This window comes from Platalea leucorodia (genome assembly GCF_965183815.1).
Source record: "Platalea leucorodia genome assembly, chromosome: Z".
Lineage (NCBI taxonomy): Eukaryota > Metazoa > Chordata > Aves > Pelecaniformes > Threskiornithidae > Platalea > Platalea leucorodia.
Window position 1 is genome coordinate 80161203 of NC_138858.1, and position 20463 is coordinate 80181665.

The 20463-nt window shown below is 37.6% G+C and overlaps 1 protein-coding gene across 3 annotated transcripts in view; it reads left to right on the plus strand.

Moving 5' to 3' along the window:
- Positions 1–20463, plus strand: part of MSH3 (mutS homolog 3) — a gene marked incomplete at its 5' end in the record, with an annotated part of 118752 nt that overhangs the window by 70050 nt on the left and 28239 nt on the right. For all 3 annotated transcript variants that reach the window (XR_014230684.1, XM_082336196.1, XM_082336197.1), the window contains 7 exons: positions 670–857; positions 4401–4569; positions 8016–8080; positions 9376–9492; positions 11414–11521; positions 15092–15206; positions 18548–18705. Coding sequence is in view for 2 of the 3 variants with exons in the window: in XM_082336196.1 (XP_082192322.1) it covers positions 670–857; positions 4401–4569; positions 8016–8080; positions 9376–9492; positions 11414–11521; positions 15092–15206; positions 18548–18705 (920 nt within the window). The remainder of the gene's footprint in view (positions 1–669; positions 858–4400; positions 4570–8015; positions 8081–9375; positions 9493–11413; positions 11522–15091; positions 15207–18547; positions 18706–20463) is intronic.

Sequence of the window (20463 nt, forward strand, 5' to 3'; positions counted from 1 at the left end):
GATGATACCCTGACTAGCTGCCTGAAAGAGACAGAAAAATCTCTTTCGTAACTCTGTAGTGAGGAGAGGATGAAAGACAAAGACTGGGTTAGTGTGTTCTCCTTAGTCTTCTCATCACGTGGGCCTGGGAGTAAGCAGCCAGAGGCTGAAGCTGGCAATACCTGCAAGCACTTTAAGCAGTGACTGCTGGTTTTCTCTTTCTGTGTTGTATTTTCTTTCTTTTCTGTGTTCTTGTTCCAAGACTCTCCCTCTCTGTGCCTGACCTTGTCTTTCCAAACCCTCTCTTGCCAAAACAGCAGCCTGGGGATTCAGATAACAACACATATATGCACAAGCCCATATGGACAAGTTGTGGTACTCATAAAGTTATTCAACCTACTTTTTTGCTGTTTTAGCCTATTTTTCTGCTATTTGTCACTGCATATGTGTTACACATCTCCATCTAGCAACAGGATTAACGGAGATCAGCTCTCGACTGATTCCTAATGACAATGGTTAGAACAATAGGTATGCTTTATTAACCTTGTGAATGTGATAAGATTATGCCGTTGTGTTACAGTCCATACATTTTAACTGTATTTTGTCTCATTTTCAAAAAGCAAAAAAACCTGTAGGATTTAATGAAAATTTAATACATTGTAATGATTCAGACATTGCTTCCCTTCTCAGTGCTCAACCCAAGAGTTTTTCTTGATAGTCAGCACCCTGTCTCGTCTGGATTTGGAAATTCAAGCTCTTGTTCCAGTCATACATTCTCATGTGAAAACTCCTCTATTACAAAATGCACTGTTGGAAATCCCAGAACTTCTCTCCCCAGTAAAACATTATTTGAAGATCCTTAATGAAGAAGCAGCCAAGTAAGTAGAGAAAATAGGTGAATCTTCTGTGCCTCACAGGCTTTCAGACTAAATGTATTCAGTTAAGCGAATTCTGCATCTTGTTTTGATACACCTTAGTTTTATATTTTCCGTTTTATATTTATGTATGTACAGGTTGCTTATGGTTAAAGCAGAGGTTGTTGTTTTCTACAGCTTATATTATTTTTTTTAAAGTTAAACTAGGCGAGCAAGTATTTTGCCTAGTGTGTATCTGCCTCAGGCTGAATAATTTTTTGAAAGTTTTTCAGCTGTTTTGGGGAATGAATCTAGAGCAGAATATGTTTTGCTTATGTTAATTTGTTTAACAACTTTTAAATTATTTTTTAAATAGAGAAGCTATTCCTTTTGAAGAGAGACTTGACCTTTAGCAGAGTGGCTGTTCTGCTGTCAGGAATATGCCTTTTACTGTTTTTGTGAAAATTCATCAAAGCTTTGAGTGCCCCCCATCCTTTTTTTAAAAAACCTCTTTACATGCTCACTAATGACAGAGAATATGAAGTTTAATAGCTCTGAAGATTCCATGTAGCCTGTGTGATTGGTACCCCCTCAGAGCATTTCTGGGGTTAGTGCCCTCTTCATTATCTCTCTCTAGAGAATGACTAAATAAGCACCTATCTCAGGCTCTTGGTGTGATCAGGCTTTTCCCTGCAATTGCCATCCTGCAGTCTTGGAGACGTGAGCTGAAAGTATGGAGGCTGTCTGCCCTTTTTTGTCTTCATTCTGTCCTTCACTGGTCCAAGAAAAAAAATGGTAGACAAAGGAAGAAGATGCTAAATTGGAATGAATATGCATTATAAGAGAGACTGTCTTTAAATAATCTGTTGTGTACTGTTTCTTCTGAAGAACTGCTGCCTTCATTGTTACCCCTAGATCACAGTTTTAACCACAGGACGAGGGCGGCAGGAGGCTTATGATGCAGAATAATAAAGCAAGAACATGAGTTCAGTAAGGGATGGATGTGTAAAAACCTCTCAGGGGACAGGGTTGGTTGGACAGACATTAGAGGAATACCTTGTGGCCAGTAAAAGTCACTGTCTTTCAGAAAAAAAGCAGTATAAAATCTTCTAAAACAGGTTCTCTCATGGTGCTAAGCACAGAGGCAGTCTGTCTGGCTTGCACAGCCAACCTTTCTGAGCACTTGACTTCCCAGGTTTTTGGTCTCCTTTCAGCGTAGTTTTTGTTTACACAACACATTGAGATGACATTCTGAACACAAAATGAGTATCATCCAGCTTTATATCCAGATCATCTTAAACTTCCCTGCTATGAGCAAGTTTCATTTAACTTTGAACGTTTCCGTGTGTGCAATATTATGAGATATAATTGACTGTGAAATACCTAGAGATTCTTTGATGAAAGATGTGGTATATAGTTTAATGTGTAGTTATATTGGGGCAGCATAGTCTTGATCTTTTATTTTCAAAACAGACTAAAAATAAACATCCAATTTATTTAGAAAATCTTTTTTATCTTTCTCCAGCTGAGATTTGAAATTAAAGAAATTTGAGAATTAAATCCTAGAACTTACTTTATTTGCTTCTGAATTAGGTGCAAGGTGTATAAATTTAGGAGTTGAGAAGGGTAGAAATATTTGCTATGCCTCTTGGCCAGGTGGGATTATGAGATTTCTACTGATGCATGGTATCCAATTATAGTTGTGGCAGGTTATGACAAAACAGACTGTATCTTAATTATACCAGATTTATTGTAAGTAGGTTTAAAATATGGGTTTTTTTCTGTCACTGTGTTGGCAATGGCTAGAATACTATACAAAAATAAGATACAATAGTATAAGCAGAAGATATCATCACTGATCTGTAGAAATGCGTATATTTCATTTGCATTTATTCAAGATGACTAAAATAACTTCCCTTTTGGCCTTTGTATATCTCAAACTTGTGTGGCAATATTATTTGTACTCAAAAATCTTTCTTTCACCGAAATAGTGATGATTACTCATATACATACATGCATACACATAAACTTGCGCACACGTATGTGTACTGCATCACGTGTTAATTTTATTATGTGGTGTAGATAAAATCCTGTAGTTTTCAAAAGTACCCCTCTGCTCCAGGGGAGTTCAAGATTTTGGGTTTTGTGTTTCTTTTTTTTTTTTTTTTTTTTTAAACGTTCAACTTTTAAATTTTTGGTAGGCATCACATAGCAGTGACAGTCTTCACAGCCAGCTGCTGGCTACTAGCAATCTTTTTTTTCCTTGCATTCCCATGGAAACAGGTCTAATTAGCACAAAATCATTCCTAAAAATTAACATTATATTTTAAAATAGCATCTTCACTGTCACTTATATAATAACTATGTCCATGTCCTGCAAAATCAAAGCACAGCTTTGTGTTACCTGTCTGGTCCCTGGCTCCAGTTCTAGTTTCATTTGCAGGCAAGGGGGTATCGGATTAGGTAAAACATTAGACTTTTTATTACTTCCATGTTTTATTACTTTCAGTTTGCTAATTACTTGCTCTCCAAATATTAGATTTCAGGGTAATTGTGTAATTAACTGGTACAGTTTTGTATTTGCTCTAAAATACAAATGTATATTCCAATTAACTTAGAACTGATTGCACTGCTTCTTATTGTTTGCCTGATACTTATTAGGATAAGTTAAATTTTTGTTATTTTTTTATGACAGCCATATTTTTAATAGCTTGTTCAGCTTCCCAATTTTAAACATTTGAATGGTGTTTTCTGTTGCAGGTTTCAGTCCTGAGTTAAGATAGTGCAGCCAAAACAATTCTGTCATTTTCTGACATTGAGACTAGAAAAGAGCATTGTTTTGTATGTGTTAAAAAATGCTCTGGTTAATTTTTTCTTGAGCAAAGAAAGCAGCCACTCTGAGAAACTCCTGATGACATTCTGCTTTGATGAAGTCCTTGTGGGAGGGATTTTTCTTTGCAATCCTCATGAAAATCTGCCTAAATTTGGCCAAATTCTAAATGTGTCAAAAATCTGTGTTTATGTTGCGCAGAAGTTATCTAGAGCTTCACATTTAATCATGATAAAAACGTTGTTGGCATTTGGGATGCTCCAGGTTGGGACAGCAATTACATTACAGAATTACGAATTGAGGCAGAAGGGAGTGATCTTCCTTGTGCTTCTTCTCTTGCTCTGTTTGAACAACAGAAAAGCTCTAGGATGCACATTCAGAGACAACAAAAAATACCAAGTCAGCAGGGTTTGATATAGAAGAACGAGCATAATGTGATAGAGTAGAAAGGAACAGGAATAGATTGGTTTTGAATACATTGGGGAGGGAGGGCGGTATCTTGGTGCAGCCTCTTAGAGTTCATATACAAAGTGCCTTTCTATTTATGTAGTATGTATGGCATCTTTCAGTAAATGTGCTGTACTATGACCAAGTAAGAGAAAAGCTGTATTTAGAGGGGAATAAAGCTAATGTTAAAACAAATGAGAATAACAAATAAAAATATGGATGCAGCCAGTAGAATTGGGAAATGTATCTTTGGTTTTACTGTTATTTTATCTTATGCTTCTTATGGATAGGACTGGAGATAAAACCCAATTGTTCAAGGATCTTACAGACTTCCCTGTCATCAGAAAGAAAAAGGAGGAGATCCTGGATGTGCTTTCTAAAATCCAATTGCATCTGCGGGACATTCGTAAACAGATTAAAAATCCTTCTGCAGAGTATGTTACAGTTTCTGGTCAAGAGGTAATATGATATCTGTCATGTATGACTGTAGCCTTGCTTGTCTAGAAAGTAGCTTAAAAGTTAGGCTTAACTAGAACTGTCCTCATTTAATATGATACTTGATGAGGTCATTTGACTATAATCTTTTATACAACTTTAAAGAACAGTTTTGTGACAGTGTCATTTTTTTTTTGTTTGTTAAGTCAATTACTTTAGTGGTTTAAATAATAAAAACACATTAGTGCAGTTGAATTTGGTTCAGTAATGCTTTGCTTTTCTGTGTATGTAAAAACACTTGCATATTTCCAAGGTTAATTATGTGGCTATTAAGTGCTGAAATATTCTCAGAGAACCAGGAAGCACAGCATTAGGTTAATTCGAAGAATGGTAAAATGATTTGTAAGTACTGATTAAGACTGTAATTTGAAAGATGGGAGAGAAGAGGAACAGTATTAAAAAATGATAAATGTTATTTTACTTTTAATTCTTAGAAACAGTGATTGCGAACTGGAGCTTTTGTTTGCTAGATGCTGTGCATGTGTGGGCAGGGCATGCTCCAGTGAGCTGATAAGTTCAGTGCAAAAAAAAAAAAAAAAAAAAAAAGGTCCTACCGGATTTGTGGGGGGAGCCGAAAGGAGCAGTGAGTTAGCAGTGTTCAGCATTGTCCTGAGGAGCTGAGGGCAGGAAGGCTGGGGAAAACACAGAAAACTGGGAAAAGGAAGGAGTTAGGAAACTGAATGAGAGCTGGGAGTAAAAGAGATGAATCAGTGACGACAAGGGAGAGAAGGAGCTGGAAGCAGCCCACTGCCAGGTTGAGGACCTAGGAGGCTGAGAAGGACCCAAGAGACGCAGCAGGGAGCAGACAGGCAATGCTGAAAGTGAGAGAGCAGGTGAGAAGGGATGAACTAGAGAGAGCAGCATTTCATAAAGACCTTGGGTGGATATTTCTTTTGATGGTGAGGTTGAGAAGAGGAAGCATGTGGCTAAAGAGTTGGGTAGGCTATCAGCATGGATGTTGAAGTCCAAGAGGAAACGTGGAAGAGTGCGTTTGAGTATTCTGTGAAGAAGGGAAGAGCCAGGATTTGAAAGGTTTCTCTCAGAGAGGCTGGTTTAAGAGGTGGATGACGATGTGTGTGAAGGAAAGGAGAAGAGGAGAATTGATTGAAGAGAGGAGAGCATCTGAAGAAGTAGTCAGATGTGAACTGGACAGGAGAGTTTCAGAAACCACCAGTCACTACGCACACATTTGAGAGGAGGCCTTTGTAGCGGGGGATGGCTCAGAAACCATTGCAAAGAGATATATCTTGGTAAATTCATGATAGGAGCTGCAGAGGTTATGGATATCTGTTAGTTAATTCTATCTGGTGTTTCAGAGACATCAGAAGAGGCAGTAGAGAAAGGCTTAGAGAAGATGGTCTGTGAGGAAAGGGAAGATGCTAAAGGAGTGGAAGTAATGGAAAGGGAATTGTATGGGAGGAGCAGAGCATAGGCATAACAACAGTTTCCTTGAGTTGAGCTCTTTCTTCCTCAGATCTATATGGTATATTCTTCTTATGTCATTGTAGCACTCTGATAGATGTAGTATTCAAACACTTCGCAACAGACCCGGGCAGAAGCAGGTCTGTGGTTTGCTAGTTCTGGAAGAGAGAGAAGCTGCCAGGAAACTTTTTTTCTGTATATCTGCCACTCTGAGCATCTGTTCAGGGAACAGGCCTTCTTGGGGGTGGTGGAATTCAAGCTATTTGCTCCTTCATATGTGCCCCCAAACCCATGATTATGAATACATGGTTAGATTTTCAGTCAGCCCACAGTTTATTAACTTAAGTTCCTGTTAGAGTTCTGATGAAGATCCAGTTGACACATACCTTTTCCAAAATATGAGGTTACACCCACATCTGTCTTATCTTTTGTTTCCAGACCTCTAATGTAATTCGTAGTGTGCACTAAACAGGACACAAAGCTGTCCAGATAGTGATAGCATTGCTATTCGTTTCAGGCAGGATTTAGAGAGAAGTTGCTACATTTGGCAAATGTTTGCTTCCTGCATGGCATAAGCAGTGCTTTGGGCCCAGTTTATTTAATACTGCAATTATTTATATAATAGGGCTAGGAATTAAAGAATGAAAAAGCAAATGCTTTTGTTGTTTTGAAGAAGATTGCAACCTCTCTGCTTTTTTCTCACTAGCCGCACAAACAAAGCACGCAGTTGAACTGGCTGTGTTAATCTAGACTGTTTTGAGATTAGTTAGTCATCCAGCAGAGTCAAAAGTGTGGTGGTATTTTCTGTCTTCCTTTTGTAAACACAGCATATTTAATTGTTTTGAGATGAAATTCAGAAAAAACTGTAATACCACCACATCAGCAACACCACTAGTGGCAGCAGCAGTTGGCTCATTTTCACATCTTTGCAGATCTCTGCTTCTACACATTTTCAGTCCTTTGTCTCATGTATTATGCAGTTTCAGGGTTTCTACAATACCAAATATTTTCAAAGTGTCTTAGGTAAATTAGGAGCTAGTGCACTATGTCCTTGCTGGAGTCTTGTGCTCATGTTAGGATTATTCTTCTTGTTTGTACTTGAAGGTGATTGCTGGCTATTCTGGTGAGATGTGGAAGGTTTTGTCTAAATCATACTAACTGTAATGGAAAAGCTTTGTCAAATGAGAGTCTTGTGGTTTTCTGTAAAGGTGATCAGATTCTGGGTTAATCTAATCTCTGCTAGAAATTTGTTTTCCAGCTGCATTATTTGGGAATGTCTCAATTGTTTGACATCTAGGCCTTCAGGCTGGTGTTATAAAGATAACAGACATGAATCATATAAAATACTGCAATAAACACATTGTGTAAATTTCACTGCACTGAGCCTCTTGCCATTGGTGCTGGTTTCCCCTGTTCCTTCCCTTTCTTGACCCCAAGTTGATCCAAAATTGAAGCAAGGTATTGTAGATACAGTGCTAGCATTTGAGATTTTGAGCTCTTGCCCGTGAAATGTTGTAGGTAACTGGCTCAGTATGAATCACTGATCCCTGGGCAGAAAGGCACTGCTAAAGAGTAGCCTCCGTACAAGTGGTATATAGTGTAGAGTCCATGTAAATGCTGAATTCTTTACAAGGCCTAGTCAGGATCAGGTAAGCAAGACTTACTAGCTTTAGTCTGTTTTGACTTGATAAGAAGGAGGTGAAGAGAGTGTGTTAGTGGATGGAGGAATAGAAGGGCAGAGATGGGGCAGCAACATGGTAGGGCACCAGAACAGCTCAGGATAGGAGCTGCTCTTTCGGCAGAAAGCGTGTGTGTCATAACCCTCACTTCTGGGGGAAAAAGGACATTAGGTTCTGGTCTGCTCAATCTCTTCAGGCTAAATATGTCTTTCCTCTGATGCATGCAGATTTCTTGATATATGATGATTACGGTTCTGTGGTCTTCCTAACTTCCCATGATGTGTAATATTACATTTCTGTTTATTTTAGTTTATGATAGAAGTCAAGAATTCCCATAAATCATCTGTGCCATCTGACTGGGTAATGGTCAGTAGGTATGTAAAATGTCTTTGAAGTTTGTTCTATTTTAATATATAAGAAAAAAAATGTGGTATTTTGCTATTACAATTAATTACATATGTATTCTTGTTGCATGTGTTCATTAGTGGTTTTTTGTAAACTGAAAACCAACCAACCAAAATTGTTATGTTAATTTATTGCCATAATAAGTTTTGCTCAAAAGCAAACAAAAAGAAACTGAAAACCTGGAGTTCTTAAAATGTTTGGTTTTGCATGGTAGATCCTTAGTGCACTGTGTTACTTGCCTAATCTTTCAAAGTACATACACTGGTGTCAAAACTATGGTCTTGATTCAGTTGTGCCTGTAGTTTGTAGATACAAATCTTTCATAACATTTTGATTGTTATTATTTTATTCAGAAAGGTAAATGTAGCTGTGCAAATATTTGTGCATCTCAGTAAACTTAGTGTATTTAAAATGTCATTTTACTTACTCATACAGACAAGCTTTGCTTGGTTTGGTACTTAGTGTTGTGTAAGCTTGATGTTAGGTAGTTTTGGATACTTTTTCTAGTAGGTGAAACAGAGACGGACTGAATTATGTAGTTGGCTTTTTTCAGTCATTTGTTTTATTATTTCAACAGGTTGAATACCTTAATGTTAAAATGTGTGAGCACAGACATCTGGCACCAGAAATAGGCATAATCAAGGTGAACTCTGAAGTGATGTTCTATTCACTTATGCAAGAATTCAGTATTAAAAGTGCACAGATTAGACAGAATTAAGATGATGAAGAACAAATTACAGCTAATCTGCATTTTGTAAAAGAATTCATGGGAATACCAAAGTGAGTCCATAATGAAAATACATAAATAAACAGCAAGTGGCCGAGATGGAAACTAGTATCCATGCAAGACAGTCTGTATTTACTAAGTTGATTTCAGGCTTATCATGAAGTTTTCCTCTTTAAAGTGCAATTTTTTCTTGGAGTTCATTGTCTATGCAGTCAGTCATAGAAAAGTCATCCATTTGTGCAGTGTATTGCTGAACAGAATTTTGTGAAATATGTAAACTTCAGTGATATGTGCTACATTGTGAAAAACACTTCAAAAGCCTTCTGAATGGGCAGTGGTGCAGTAACCAATCACTTTATTCACAATAAAGGTCATTGGAATCAATAGAGTTTGGTACCATAATAAAAGAACAATTTCTTTAACATCCATTTTCAAGGCTCACAGAGAGTAAGAAAACTAGTCCAATTTTGCATGTAGATGGTGTAACTGATTGCTTAGTAACCTTGATTTCCTATTTGGCTTTTCTCTGTCTTCCAGCACAAAAGCTGTCAGCCGTTTCCACTCTCCTTTTATTATAGAAAATTACAGACATCTGAATCAGCTCCGGGAGCAGCTAGTCCTTGACTGCAGTGCTGAATGGCTAAATTTTTTAGAGTGAGTTTACAAAATAGAGACAGTTTTTATCATTGTATTTTATTTGATTTGACTTTTGCTATGAGAACACAAAAAGAAAGATGTTCGTGTTAAAAAGTTGATAATTGAATTATGTTGCCCACAACAACTTTAAAGACAGTAAATTAGAATATTGCTCTTAAATATAAAGCATTTGAAGGCAAAACCTTTTATAGACTGAGTCCTGGGACCAGCAGTGATGTCTCTAGATTTTAAAATTCTGATGAATATACACTATTAAATAGATAAAGTCGCTCTCGAAATTTGAAAACTAATATCCCAGGATTAAGAACCTGAAAGTACGACTGACTGTAAATGAGTGAAACTGAATCTGGTAGTTTTATTATTGAAGTACAATGTGAGATGAAAAAAGAATGTATTATACAAGCTAACCAAATTAACTTTTAATATTAATTGAAATAGAATATGGCTTCACTGTTAAGTGTGCCATTAATTAAAAAAAAAAAAAAAAAGTACAATTGTGGCATTACTTTTAGTTTTTGAGTTAGGAATGTTCAGGATGTTTGGGCAGTCGCTTGGGTGAGTGTGATTCTCCATAGTCCTATACTTTGTATGCTAACCCTGTGACTGACTGTAAGCCTGTTTGGTAGAAAGTAATGGGAGTGTTATTGTCCCTCACAACTGGCATGGAAGATATGCCTGTCTCAGATCAGAGTTTTGAATGAAGTTATTTGACTGTTTAGCCAAAGGATCTTTAAAATGGGAGTTTAAAAAATATTTCTCAAAGTTCTGAATACTTTGATTTTTCAGGTGTCTGGTTATCAGTTATTTTTTCACTTCCATGAATAACAGACCCGCTGAAATTGTTCCTCATGCCATGCAGTGATAATTGGCTCACTTTCACTTGTGCGTTTTTTTCCCACTGCAAAAACTTAACAAGTTCCTTCTGAAGTTGTCTCACTGGACGTAACTGATGCCAAGGTTTGCCTCCTAGTAGGAATCCAGCAATTCTGTAAATTTGGTAGAAACTAGAAAAACATTGCAATTCAATCTTCTCCAGATGTGTTGCCTTTGCAATAGTATAAAAATAGTTCTGTTAAATAATTTTTTGTCAGTACATTAGCCACGTAAGTTTGAGTAGACCTATTTCAACCTTTCTTTACTCAGATCTGCTGCTTTTCATGTTCACTTTGCTGTTTTCAATAGCGTTGTATGATAGCAGCATACAGCAAGGAAAGACCTCTGTTTAGGAAAGTGCTTTTCTTCCCTGCCCCTCCATTTATGTATTTATTTATTAAATTTTGCTCCCTTACTGGTTTTATATTCCATGTTGTATCTTTGAGACTAGGAGAGGAAAAAAAAACTTGAGGACTAAGAGAATGAACTCTACTGAAAACTGCATTCTTCTGGTAACATCGCCATTGTATTGGGGGAAGCAATACCATAAATGGAAAATGAATTATTGAATGTTATCTTGTAGATGCCGTATTTTATTGAAATTGTAGACAATCCCTTTGTTCAGGCACTTTTTAGGTTGGGGGGTTTTTTTTGACTGTAACTTATGGTTGAAGTGAATTCACAGTTGGGATTCAGTTGCTACTGTGATAAACAGTGGCATTTTTATAGAGCTCATTTAGGCAGCAGGGATCAACTGCAGACCCTTTATATGCTGTCTAATGAATTTCATTTTGCCTGTTTTTTTGTGCTTAAAAATAATTCACTGTTACAATGGGAGCATGAAGTCCGTCTTGATTAAGATTGTGTCCTCATATTATAAGTTAATACACTGCTGGGAGATTTGAATTCAGAGTAATTTAAATACCATAGGAGCCCTGTGAGAAGCATGCATGGGGTAAATTTGGACAGTACATTTGTATATGTATGAAATGATTTTTTTTTTTCTCTTTTCTTCCTCCTGTTATTTTTCCCTGTTTTGGTGTAGCCATTTTAGTGAACATTATCATCCTGTGTCTAAAGCGATTGGTCACCTAGCAACTATCGACTGTCTGTTCTCATTGGCCCAGGTGGCTAAACAAGGAGACTACTGCAGGTAATCAATTTTTAATTTTTATTGAGGATTTTATAGGGAATTATAAGAAAGTATTTAAAAAATTTTGATTTTAATATTTGTATGATGATAAAATGCATCATTAAACTTGTTTACAGTAGTTTCAACTTAATCTCATTTTGCAAAGCAGGACTTCTGGGCTTAATGCAAATCTGTAAACATTGCAGTTTAAATTTGACATCTTATGTTTGTCTGTCTATTGTTTGACTTGAGTCTAGTAGATGATATCTTACATATATAAATATATGTTGGACTTCGTGTGGAAATTTTTTTCCTTTTTTTTTTTTCTCAGCAAGATCTGAATTTATAATGCCTTTCTAACACCTAAGATTCTAAGATTCTAAGGTGTATAAGGTATGTTTCAAAGATGTATTGCAGGCAAATAATAAGTAAAAATTAGTGCCAGCTTCCAGAGCAGTGATGATGCCTCACCTGGGATCACATGTTAGCTCTGATGAGCTGTGCACCTCCCTCTACCCAAGACCCACACATACACAGTGGGCACCGCAGCTTGGGATCCTGGTAGTGCCAAGGCTGTCCCCCCTGCTCTCTGGAGAGGGGACATATGAACCCTCAAGTCCTGCTTCCCTAGAGGCTGGTCCAGAGCTGGCTCCTGAGCATGTCCACCCTGCAACTCAGGTCTTCCTCTCTGTCATGAGCCCACATCTCTTGCAGCCACAGAGAGACAGTCAGTCTCACTGGGGTGCCTTCTTCCATACCATGAGATCTCTCTCCCCAGAGGCACTGGGCACTCGCTGAGCCCCTGCTTCAGCTTGCTGAGTGCTGTCCTAGAGGCCAGCGTTTACTGTTTATGAGGCTTACTGTAGACACCCGTGCAACGGCTGTTGGTTTCCAGTCCTCAGCCGTTCCTTCTACGAGAAAGTCCACACACTCTTTTGAAAATTGGTATGTGTAACTTCTTAAACGTTGTGATTGTGGGGCTGCGCTGCAAGTGCTCAGACAATTGCTTAGGAGTAACCATCTGAATTAGTAACATGAGACCTGTGGAAATATAGCAAATCATGTATTAAATAGATGTGGATGAAGGGAAATCAACTTACATATGCTTCTGCTTTTATACAGCATTAAAGAGAATATTGATCACTTCTGGACTCTTGGGATCTTGTGTGCCTCTTTCAAAATCTCTTTGAAAGTAATTGCTCACTTATTTCTGTATACTCAGATGAGAAAACAAACTGAAATCTGATTAATTCACTGCATGGTGTTTAAATAAGTCAGTGAATTTTAAGAAGTGGCTTAGAGCTTATAAATTGGCAGGAATGAAACTTCTCAGTGAAACTTGAGCTGAGAGGAAGGTGTCAATAATTAATTTTGGAGGGCTACTGAAGGAAAGATGGGACTTTTGTATTAAGTAATTTAAGTATTTCAAAGAAATGTTTTTTGATTAATTGAGGATTGTTTCATATCACCCTACCTGAGGCACATAAATGAGTCATGAAGTCAGGAGCACAGGTGCTCCACACAGGTGTTGGAGAGAGGTAAGCACCTCTTACAGTTTCGAGGTGTCTTAGGCCCCCTGTGTTGGGGGACTCATCCTTTACACGGACGGTGTACAACATCAGGGCTCCTGGGCAGCGAAGTTAGATACCTGAAGATGATGGTGTAGGTAGCCCAGAGATCATCTGATGTTTGAGTATCCACTCTGCAGATTGTGAATTTGTATCACTTTAAGGAATGCTGTTGAAAAGGTAGTACGTGACTAAAGGATGTTATGCATTCCAGAGTGAATTTACTTTTTTCTTTTTTTTTTCCCTCTCCTACTGCATGACATGTGATTGTCTGATTGTGGGAATATAGGGCAGGGAAGACCTTTTGAATGACCATGGCTGAGGTCCTACTTCTGCGGGCCCCATTGTCTGAAACCAGAACAGGCAGTCAGCAAGGCTCATGGCATCCTGAAACTGCATCCTGTCTCACAGTTACATGGAAGGAGGCTTGAGCAGTTTAAAAAAAAAGAATTTTTTCCAAAGAAGAGGGCAGAATTATAAAATGGCAAATGGATCATTTAGCTGTCATCTCTTGAACATAAAGTGGAGAGGTACAGGAGGAAGTGCTTCTGAGTATGTGCTCCTCCCTTTTCAGACCATCACATTACAGCTCCAGACAACTTACCCATCCAGCAAATGGAGGGTGAAATTTCCTTTCTTTGTTCCAAGGCCTAAGACTCTATATTCGTTTCATCTCAGCTATACAACTGCTGGAAATATCTTTATGCTAAAAAAACCACACTGTTATCAGCTTGCACCGCTTTCCCCAGTGCTTTGTGTTCCTAATATACCATTTATTTTTTCTCCATTTTCATTTCAAATTGCATCATCATTCTTCAACCCAAGAAAAATCACACTCCCCACATCTTGTCTTCCCTTTAAAGTCCACACAAATTGTTAGTTAATTTCCAGTCAAAAAATTCTGTGGCTTTATTCCAGTATTCTCTTTTTCTCAGCTGCTGCCACTTTCCTAAGTTACTGCTCTTATTTCAGAGTGATTTTACTTCTAGTGTAGAAAAAATGTTGCTGAGACATGAAACCACATTTACACCTCTGTTGAATACTACACTTCAGTTTATGATGAAAAAGTAAACCTAGGTTGCAGAGAACAAAAAGAAATCATAGTCATAATTCAGTGGAACATGCTTCTTTTGCATTTTTTGTTCTGTGAAGAACACACAGCTCTTGAAGATAGAGCTTTTCAGACAGGAAGATATGTAATGTAGAATTATACATGTTATATTAGAAGACATGTAGACAAATTTGTAGCTAAGGTGGAAGCATTTGAGACAAAACTTCTTTTTACATGGTTTGGAGATGAGAGAAAAAAGGTAAGTAGTATTGATCTGGTTTGCATATTAGTTTCTAAAAAGATATTGTCATTTTAGTGTTTTAATTTAGCAAGCTGTTTCTATAGACAGTTACTGTTTGATGACTCTTGTATGTGTTTGGGTGTTGCTGTCAGATTATAAGAGCTGCTAATGTTTATAGGAGCTCTGTCATACTGTAGTCTTTGATTTGTATTGTTTAATGGGTTATCAGTCATAATATACATAGTTGGACAATTTTCTTTACTCCCCATGCTCCAGTTAGGACTTAATGCAGTAACAGGCTGGACCAGTTCATCAGCAAGATCATTCTGAGAATATGAAATATATCTGCAAAAGGTGGCACTTTGCAGAAGTTGGTGCAGCGGTAGGAAGAAAGCAGACTGTCCTCCAGTTTGGGGGTTTTGTTATTGCTTGTTTATTTTGTAGTTCTTAATAGTTCTGTAGAATACACATAAATGACTGAAAGCATTGTCTAGGTAAGGAAAAAATTTTAAAAATACTCTAAAATTTCTTTATCCAATCTGCTAATATCTTTTTATAACTGAATGAAACCAAGTCTTTAGAAATATTTGATAGCAATGATTCATTTTTGTCATTTGTATTTTTTCACAAAAATCTGCATCATAGATGACCTTCCTGCAGACTTTAGTTACAGTAGTTCTAAATAATCAGTTACAATAAACATTGAAATTAATGTCTCTTCCTTTTTGCAGACCAACTGTCCAAGATAATCGGCGAGAAATAATGATAAAAAATGGGAGGCACCCTGTGATTGATGTACTATTGGGAGAACAGGATCAGTATGTTCCAAATACCACTAACCTTTCAGTAAGTACTGAGATACTGTTTGAGCTTCAGAATCATTCAAGGGAAGGAATCTGGGATATGCTTGGCCAAAAAGTTAAAATAAATAATTTAATCATACAACTGTCTGCTTGGTTGCATTTCAGAGAGATATTGCTAGATGCGATCACATCTGTTTTGTTCTTTTTCTGATATCTTGCAGCCAGATGCTCTCTTTACAACCTTGTTCAGTCTTAATGGCACAAAGAAAAGAAAGCTGATATCAAACTTAGGAAAATGAAAGTTTTAAGTGGTTATTTTTTAAAAACAAATTAATAATTACAGTTTTTTTAAAGTGTCATCAGAAGGAGTCTGCATTTTTTCATAACTTTATCTCAGCTTTGTGGAGTTTTTTAATACACAAAATAGCAACAACTTAAGTTTCTCTGTAACATGTTACAGGCTCAGTTTTCCAAATTAATTCTAAGATAGCTCAGATTTTTTTTTTTTTAAGGTATTTCTCTATTACGTGTTTTCCTTCCTTTCTTGAAGTATTAATTTCACACAGCCTTTCTTAATCTGACAATGTAGACTTGGAGCTCTGACTCTTCACTATGTAGTATCAAGTACATGCTCTGTAGTCTGCACATGTAAGAAGCCTTTCATATTAACATATGATAAAGATGCCCCATGTGTAGCTTGCAGGCTGTATGTTATCCATAAGCCTCCCTCTGGCTGTTGTTTTCTGCGATAGAGAATGATGTTGAGAAGTAGTAGGCCTATTACTTGCTTGGTATTGCTGTCAAGAGGTCAAAGAAAGTGGCGGGGCTACTTCTTAACATTTGTATGCAATGTTACCTGAATTGTATGACTTAAATTACCTAAAATTGCTATAAATATGCAGTTACCATAGGTAGCAAACATTGCCATATTTTATTTCACATATCTGTTTCTGATAAGCATATTTTAGTTTGTTTCCTTCTTCTTTTTTTCCTGAAAAACTAAAATCTGTCTTTTAAATTACGTCCTTTTTATATTTTTTTTGTTAAATATTTACCTGTCTATATCTTTTTTGAAATACTACATTTCTGTTTGTTATAAATATAAAAAATATGCTTGCAACCTAACTCTGAATATGTAACTGCCTTTTCATACAGTAAGTGTAGGAAAGGTATGAAACAGATGTCACTATGGAGCATTGCTGTAATAAACACCGTTCAAATTTGTACGTATTTCTCTGGAAATAGTTTTAAATACTGTTCTATACTGAACAATGATACAGATATTGTGCAATACTTCAGGGAACGTTTTCAAAATTATTTGCCAACTCCAAACAAGTGACAGATGGCATTTACAAAAAATTCAGCATTTCATTCAGTAATCATCACACACTTTCCCCTGTTAGTCCCATTATTATGTTGGCTTTCTGAATAGTGACTATTGCAAAATTAAGTGATCATGGTAGGATCACTTTTGCCTCTGCTGTTGGTTTGAGTTCTCTCTTTTTTGAGAGAGGTGGGTGGGAACTCAGTTTATTAAAATGCCTCTAAACTGATGTGTTTGAATCCGCAGGAAATGCACATCCTGTTGTGTTTTCAGCTGAAATGTTGTCAAATATCAAACTTCAGGAAAAGCTTTCTTGTACTGCCCTGAAATAAACATCTTATTCTTCCATTCCCCCTCTCCTCTTCAAATATTCATGGATTCTTTTAGTACTTTTAACTTCAGCCATAAATTCCAGTAAGATGTTAGCTTATGGTTGCATGCAATTTTAAGGGCAGATGGGTTCTCTGGTCCGATGTTACAGCATATGTTCTTTCTGAAAGCTGGCTTTGCAAACCAGCCACCAGTCTCACAACGTGGTTGGAGAGACCCTGGAGGGATACCAAACACATGCAAGAAACTTGTGGATTTTAACAGATGAACTCGTTCTGATTTTAAGTATCTATAAATTCTGTTGTGTTGAGCCAAATCGTGGCCCTCATGAAATTTTAGAAGCAGTATTGCAAGTATACCTTGGAGACTAGAATGTTATGAATTTTGTTCACATATAGTCATATGCATTTTATTACATCCATCCTTTGTTCCTGATAATGGCATTTTCTGGGATTTGACTTTATTGAGACTTCCTTATGGATGGGGTTTTCTTACCAAAAGCTCAACAGCTTTTTACATATGATAAATACTGATTGCATGTATCTTCTGTATGTTCTGGATTATGATGTAAAAGTGACAGTCCTATATGAACTTCATTTGCCTCCCTATTAACAGAATACAAGCCCAATCGAAAAACTAATCTGTAAAGATTGTGAGGTTTATTCTGTGGAGATTTTCCTCTCCCCACCCCATCACAGTGCCTGGTCAGTTCCAGGTTTCCGAAATAGTGTGGCTAATGTTCATTATGCACAGCTTGTCCTTTCTTGCATGCCTCTCCCATGGGGCAATGGAATATGCTGACTTTTGGTTAGTTCATAAATTGTTGGATTTCATTGTATGTACCCAGTAGGAAGGAGAAGTCTAAAGTCCTTACATAACTTAATTTCCTAGTCTTGATTCAGGCTGTGAGAAAGCTTTATAGATTCATTGAGGAGTTTTAATTTTGTTTTAGCAATTGTCTTGCACCAGAGGAAGACAGTTTTTTTTTCTGGAGCCATAGACACATAGCAGTACTGTAGGGAGTCTTACAGCTGAGACGAGCTCTTGCATCTGATTTCATTTTCCATAGGATTTCAGTGGTTAGATATGCTGCTCAATCGGAGATTGGATACAGTCTGTTCACAATACCTGTGTTGCAGTCAAGTATTGCCAAACTCAGCGATGTCTTAATTTCTTGTTGTAGCCATTCTGTTTGAATGTGTATCTGTTGTACCAAGGCAAGCAATTACGAATGGGTGTAAAATCTAGGTCAGGTCTTTGTCTGCCAGATCTTCTCCCCATGTGGCAATGAGAACTCTAACTGGAGAGGAATCCAGATCACAACCAAATTAGGACAGCACTGGCTATGCTGAAAGCTGATTAGTTTCTCCCTTTCTCCAAAGAAAATTGCACAGAAGGTTCTTGGAGTGCTTTCTTGGCTCCTTGGTGGAGAAAGGGAAGGTTCCTCCTCACTCTGTCCGTTTTGCTCAAGAGTAGTGGAAGTTGATTGCAATGCTTCTCTCTCACCAGCCTGGAGCGGTCTTAGGAAAATTTATCTATCTGAGACTTCATAATATCTTGAAAAATGAATGCGATGAACTCCAAGAATGAAGCAAGCTGTTCACCTAGAAACAAAATGTTTAATCCTGAGGACTTGTCCTTTATCCCTCTAAGCACATACACACACCAGACTTTCTTATAAAAGCACCATGGGCAGGACAATATATTTGACCACTGTTTTATATTTCCAGGGAGATGGTGAAAGGGTCATGATAATAACTGGACCCAACATGGGAGGAAAGAGCTCCTATATAAAGCAAGTTGCATTGATCACGGTCATGGCACAGATTGGCTCTTATGTTCCTGCAGAGGAGTCGACAATTGGTGTTGTGGATGGTATTTTTACCAGGTAATGTTTCAAAACTTGCTGCGTGTTTATGAAAACATTATTTGTGGCAGGGTGTGTGTGTGTATATCAAAGTATAATTTCATTTTTAATTTAGAACTTTAGAATTTATACTTGAAGTTTCCTTTTTCATTTTAAATGCATGCATTGGTTGTTAGGTTTTGATTCTGATTTTCTGGTAAGCTATAATACTTGTTTTGGAATCTTTGAATCTTTAAAGGATAAGAACGTTAATATGTCTTGTCTTGATTAAGATCCAGATATCTAACTTCATCTGCCTGAATGGACATCTCAGCCAAATTTGTTCTGCTGGGTGACAGCCAAATGATGTTTCCCCTAAAATGAATGCTGTCACCTCTAAAAATCATGTCACGGTTTCTGCTGTGCAGTGCAGTTGTACATGCTTAAAATATTTGAGACTGAGAATTTGGGGCTGTGTATATCCTATGGTTACTACCCTTCCTGTACTTGAATATACTTCACTTCATGTCTTTTGAAGAATGAATAATGGCAGTTCATTTCACTCACAGTCAAAACTTTTGTTACAGAACTTTTGTATTTTATAATCTAATATTACAGAGGATTATCCAGCTGCTTTTTTTCCCTTTTTCTTTAATCTGTTTTTTAATCAGCAAAAGTTCTGTATTATTGATGGTATTTGAGATGGATAACTATTTATGGTTATAAGTTTCACAACAATCCTGCATCTGTGCTAGAATTATCTTTCCTGAGATTCTAGTTGTGATAGCACTGTGCATTTCAGAGTTAACTTTTAACAGATAATCTGAAATACTACTTAGCTGGGATTGCTTCATCATATAAAGATGTTGTATTCTTGTGCCTCACTGTGTCATGACAAAAATGAATGAAGTCGCGCTTTGATGCACTTCAGTGCTAAGCAGTTGAACAAATTAGAAAACAATTTGTGTTATCTTTCAAAGATTAATTGGAGCTGAAAATTCAAAATGGTTAACTTTTTTCCATACTCTGTGTTGAAAGTAATTGATTGGTGATTGGATGAGCATTTCTTCCTGCCCGTGGCTGGGTGGTTGTGCTAGATGATGTGGCCAGGTGGCCAAGAAGGCCAATGGTATCCTGGCTTGTATCAGAATAGTGTGGCCAGCAGGACCAGGGAAGTGATTGTCCCCCTGTACTGGGCACTGGTGAGACTGTACCTCAAATACGGGGATCAGTTTTGGCCCCTCACTCCAAGAAGGACATGGAGGTGCTGGAGCGTGTCCAGAGAAGGGCAATGAAGCTGGTGAAGGGTCTGGAGCACAAGTCTTGTGAGGAGCGGCTGAGGGAGCTGGGGTTGTTTAGTTTGGAGAAGAGGAGGCTGAGGGGAGACCTTATCGCTCTCTACAACTACCTGAAAGGAGGCTGTAGCGAGGTGGGGATTGGTCTCTTCTCCCAAGTAACAAGTGATAGGACAAGAGAAAATGGCCTCAAGTTGCGCCAGGGGAAGTTTAGGTTGGATATTAGGAAAAACTTCTTCACTGAAAGGGTAGTCGGGCACTGGAACAGGCTGCCCAGGGAAGCAGTTGAGTCCCTATCCCTGAAGGCATTTAAAAGTCGGGTAGACGTGGTGCTTAGGGACATGGTTTAGTGGTGGACTTGGCAGTGCTAGGTTAATGGTTGGACTTGATGGTCTTAAAGGTCTTTTCCAACCTAAAAGATTCTATGATTCTATGATCTTTTAGGTCTCTTCCAACGCAAACCATTCTATGATTCTGTGATTCTGAAGGGGATATGGAGATACAC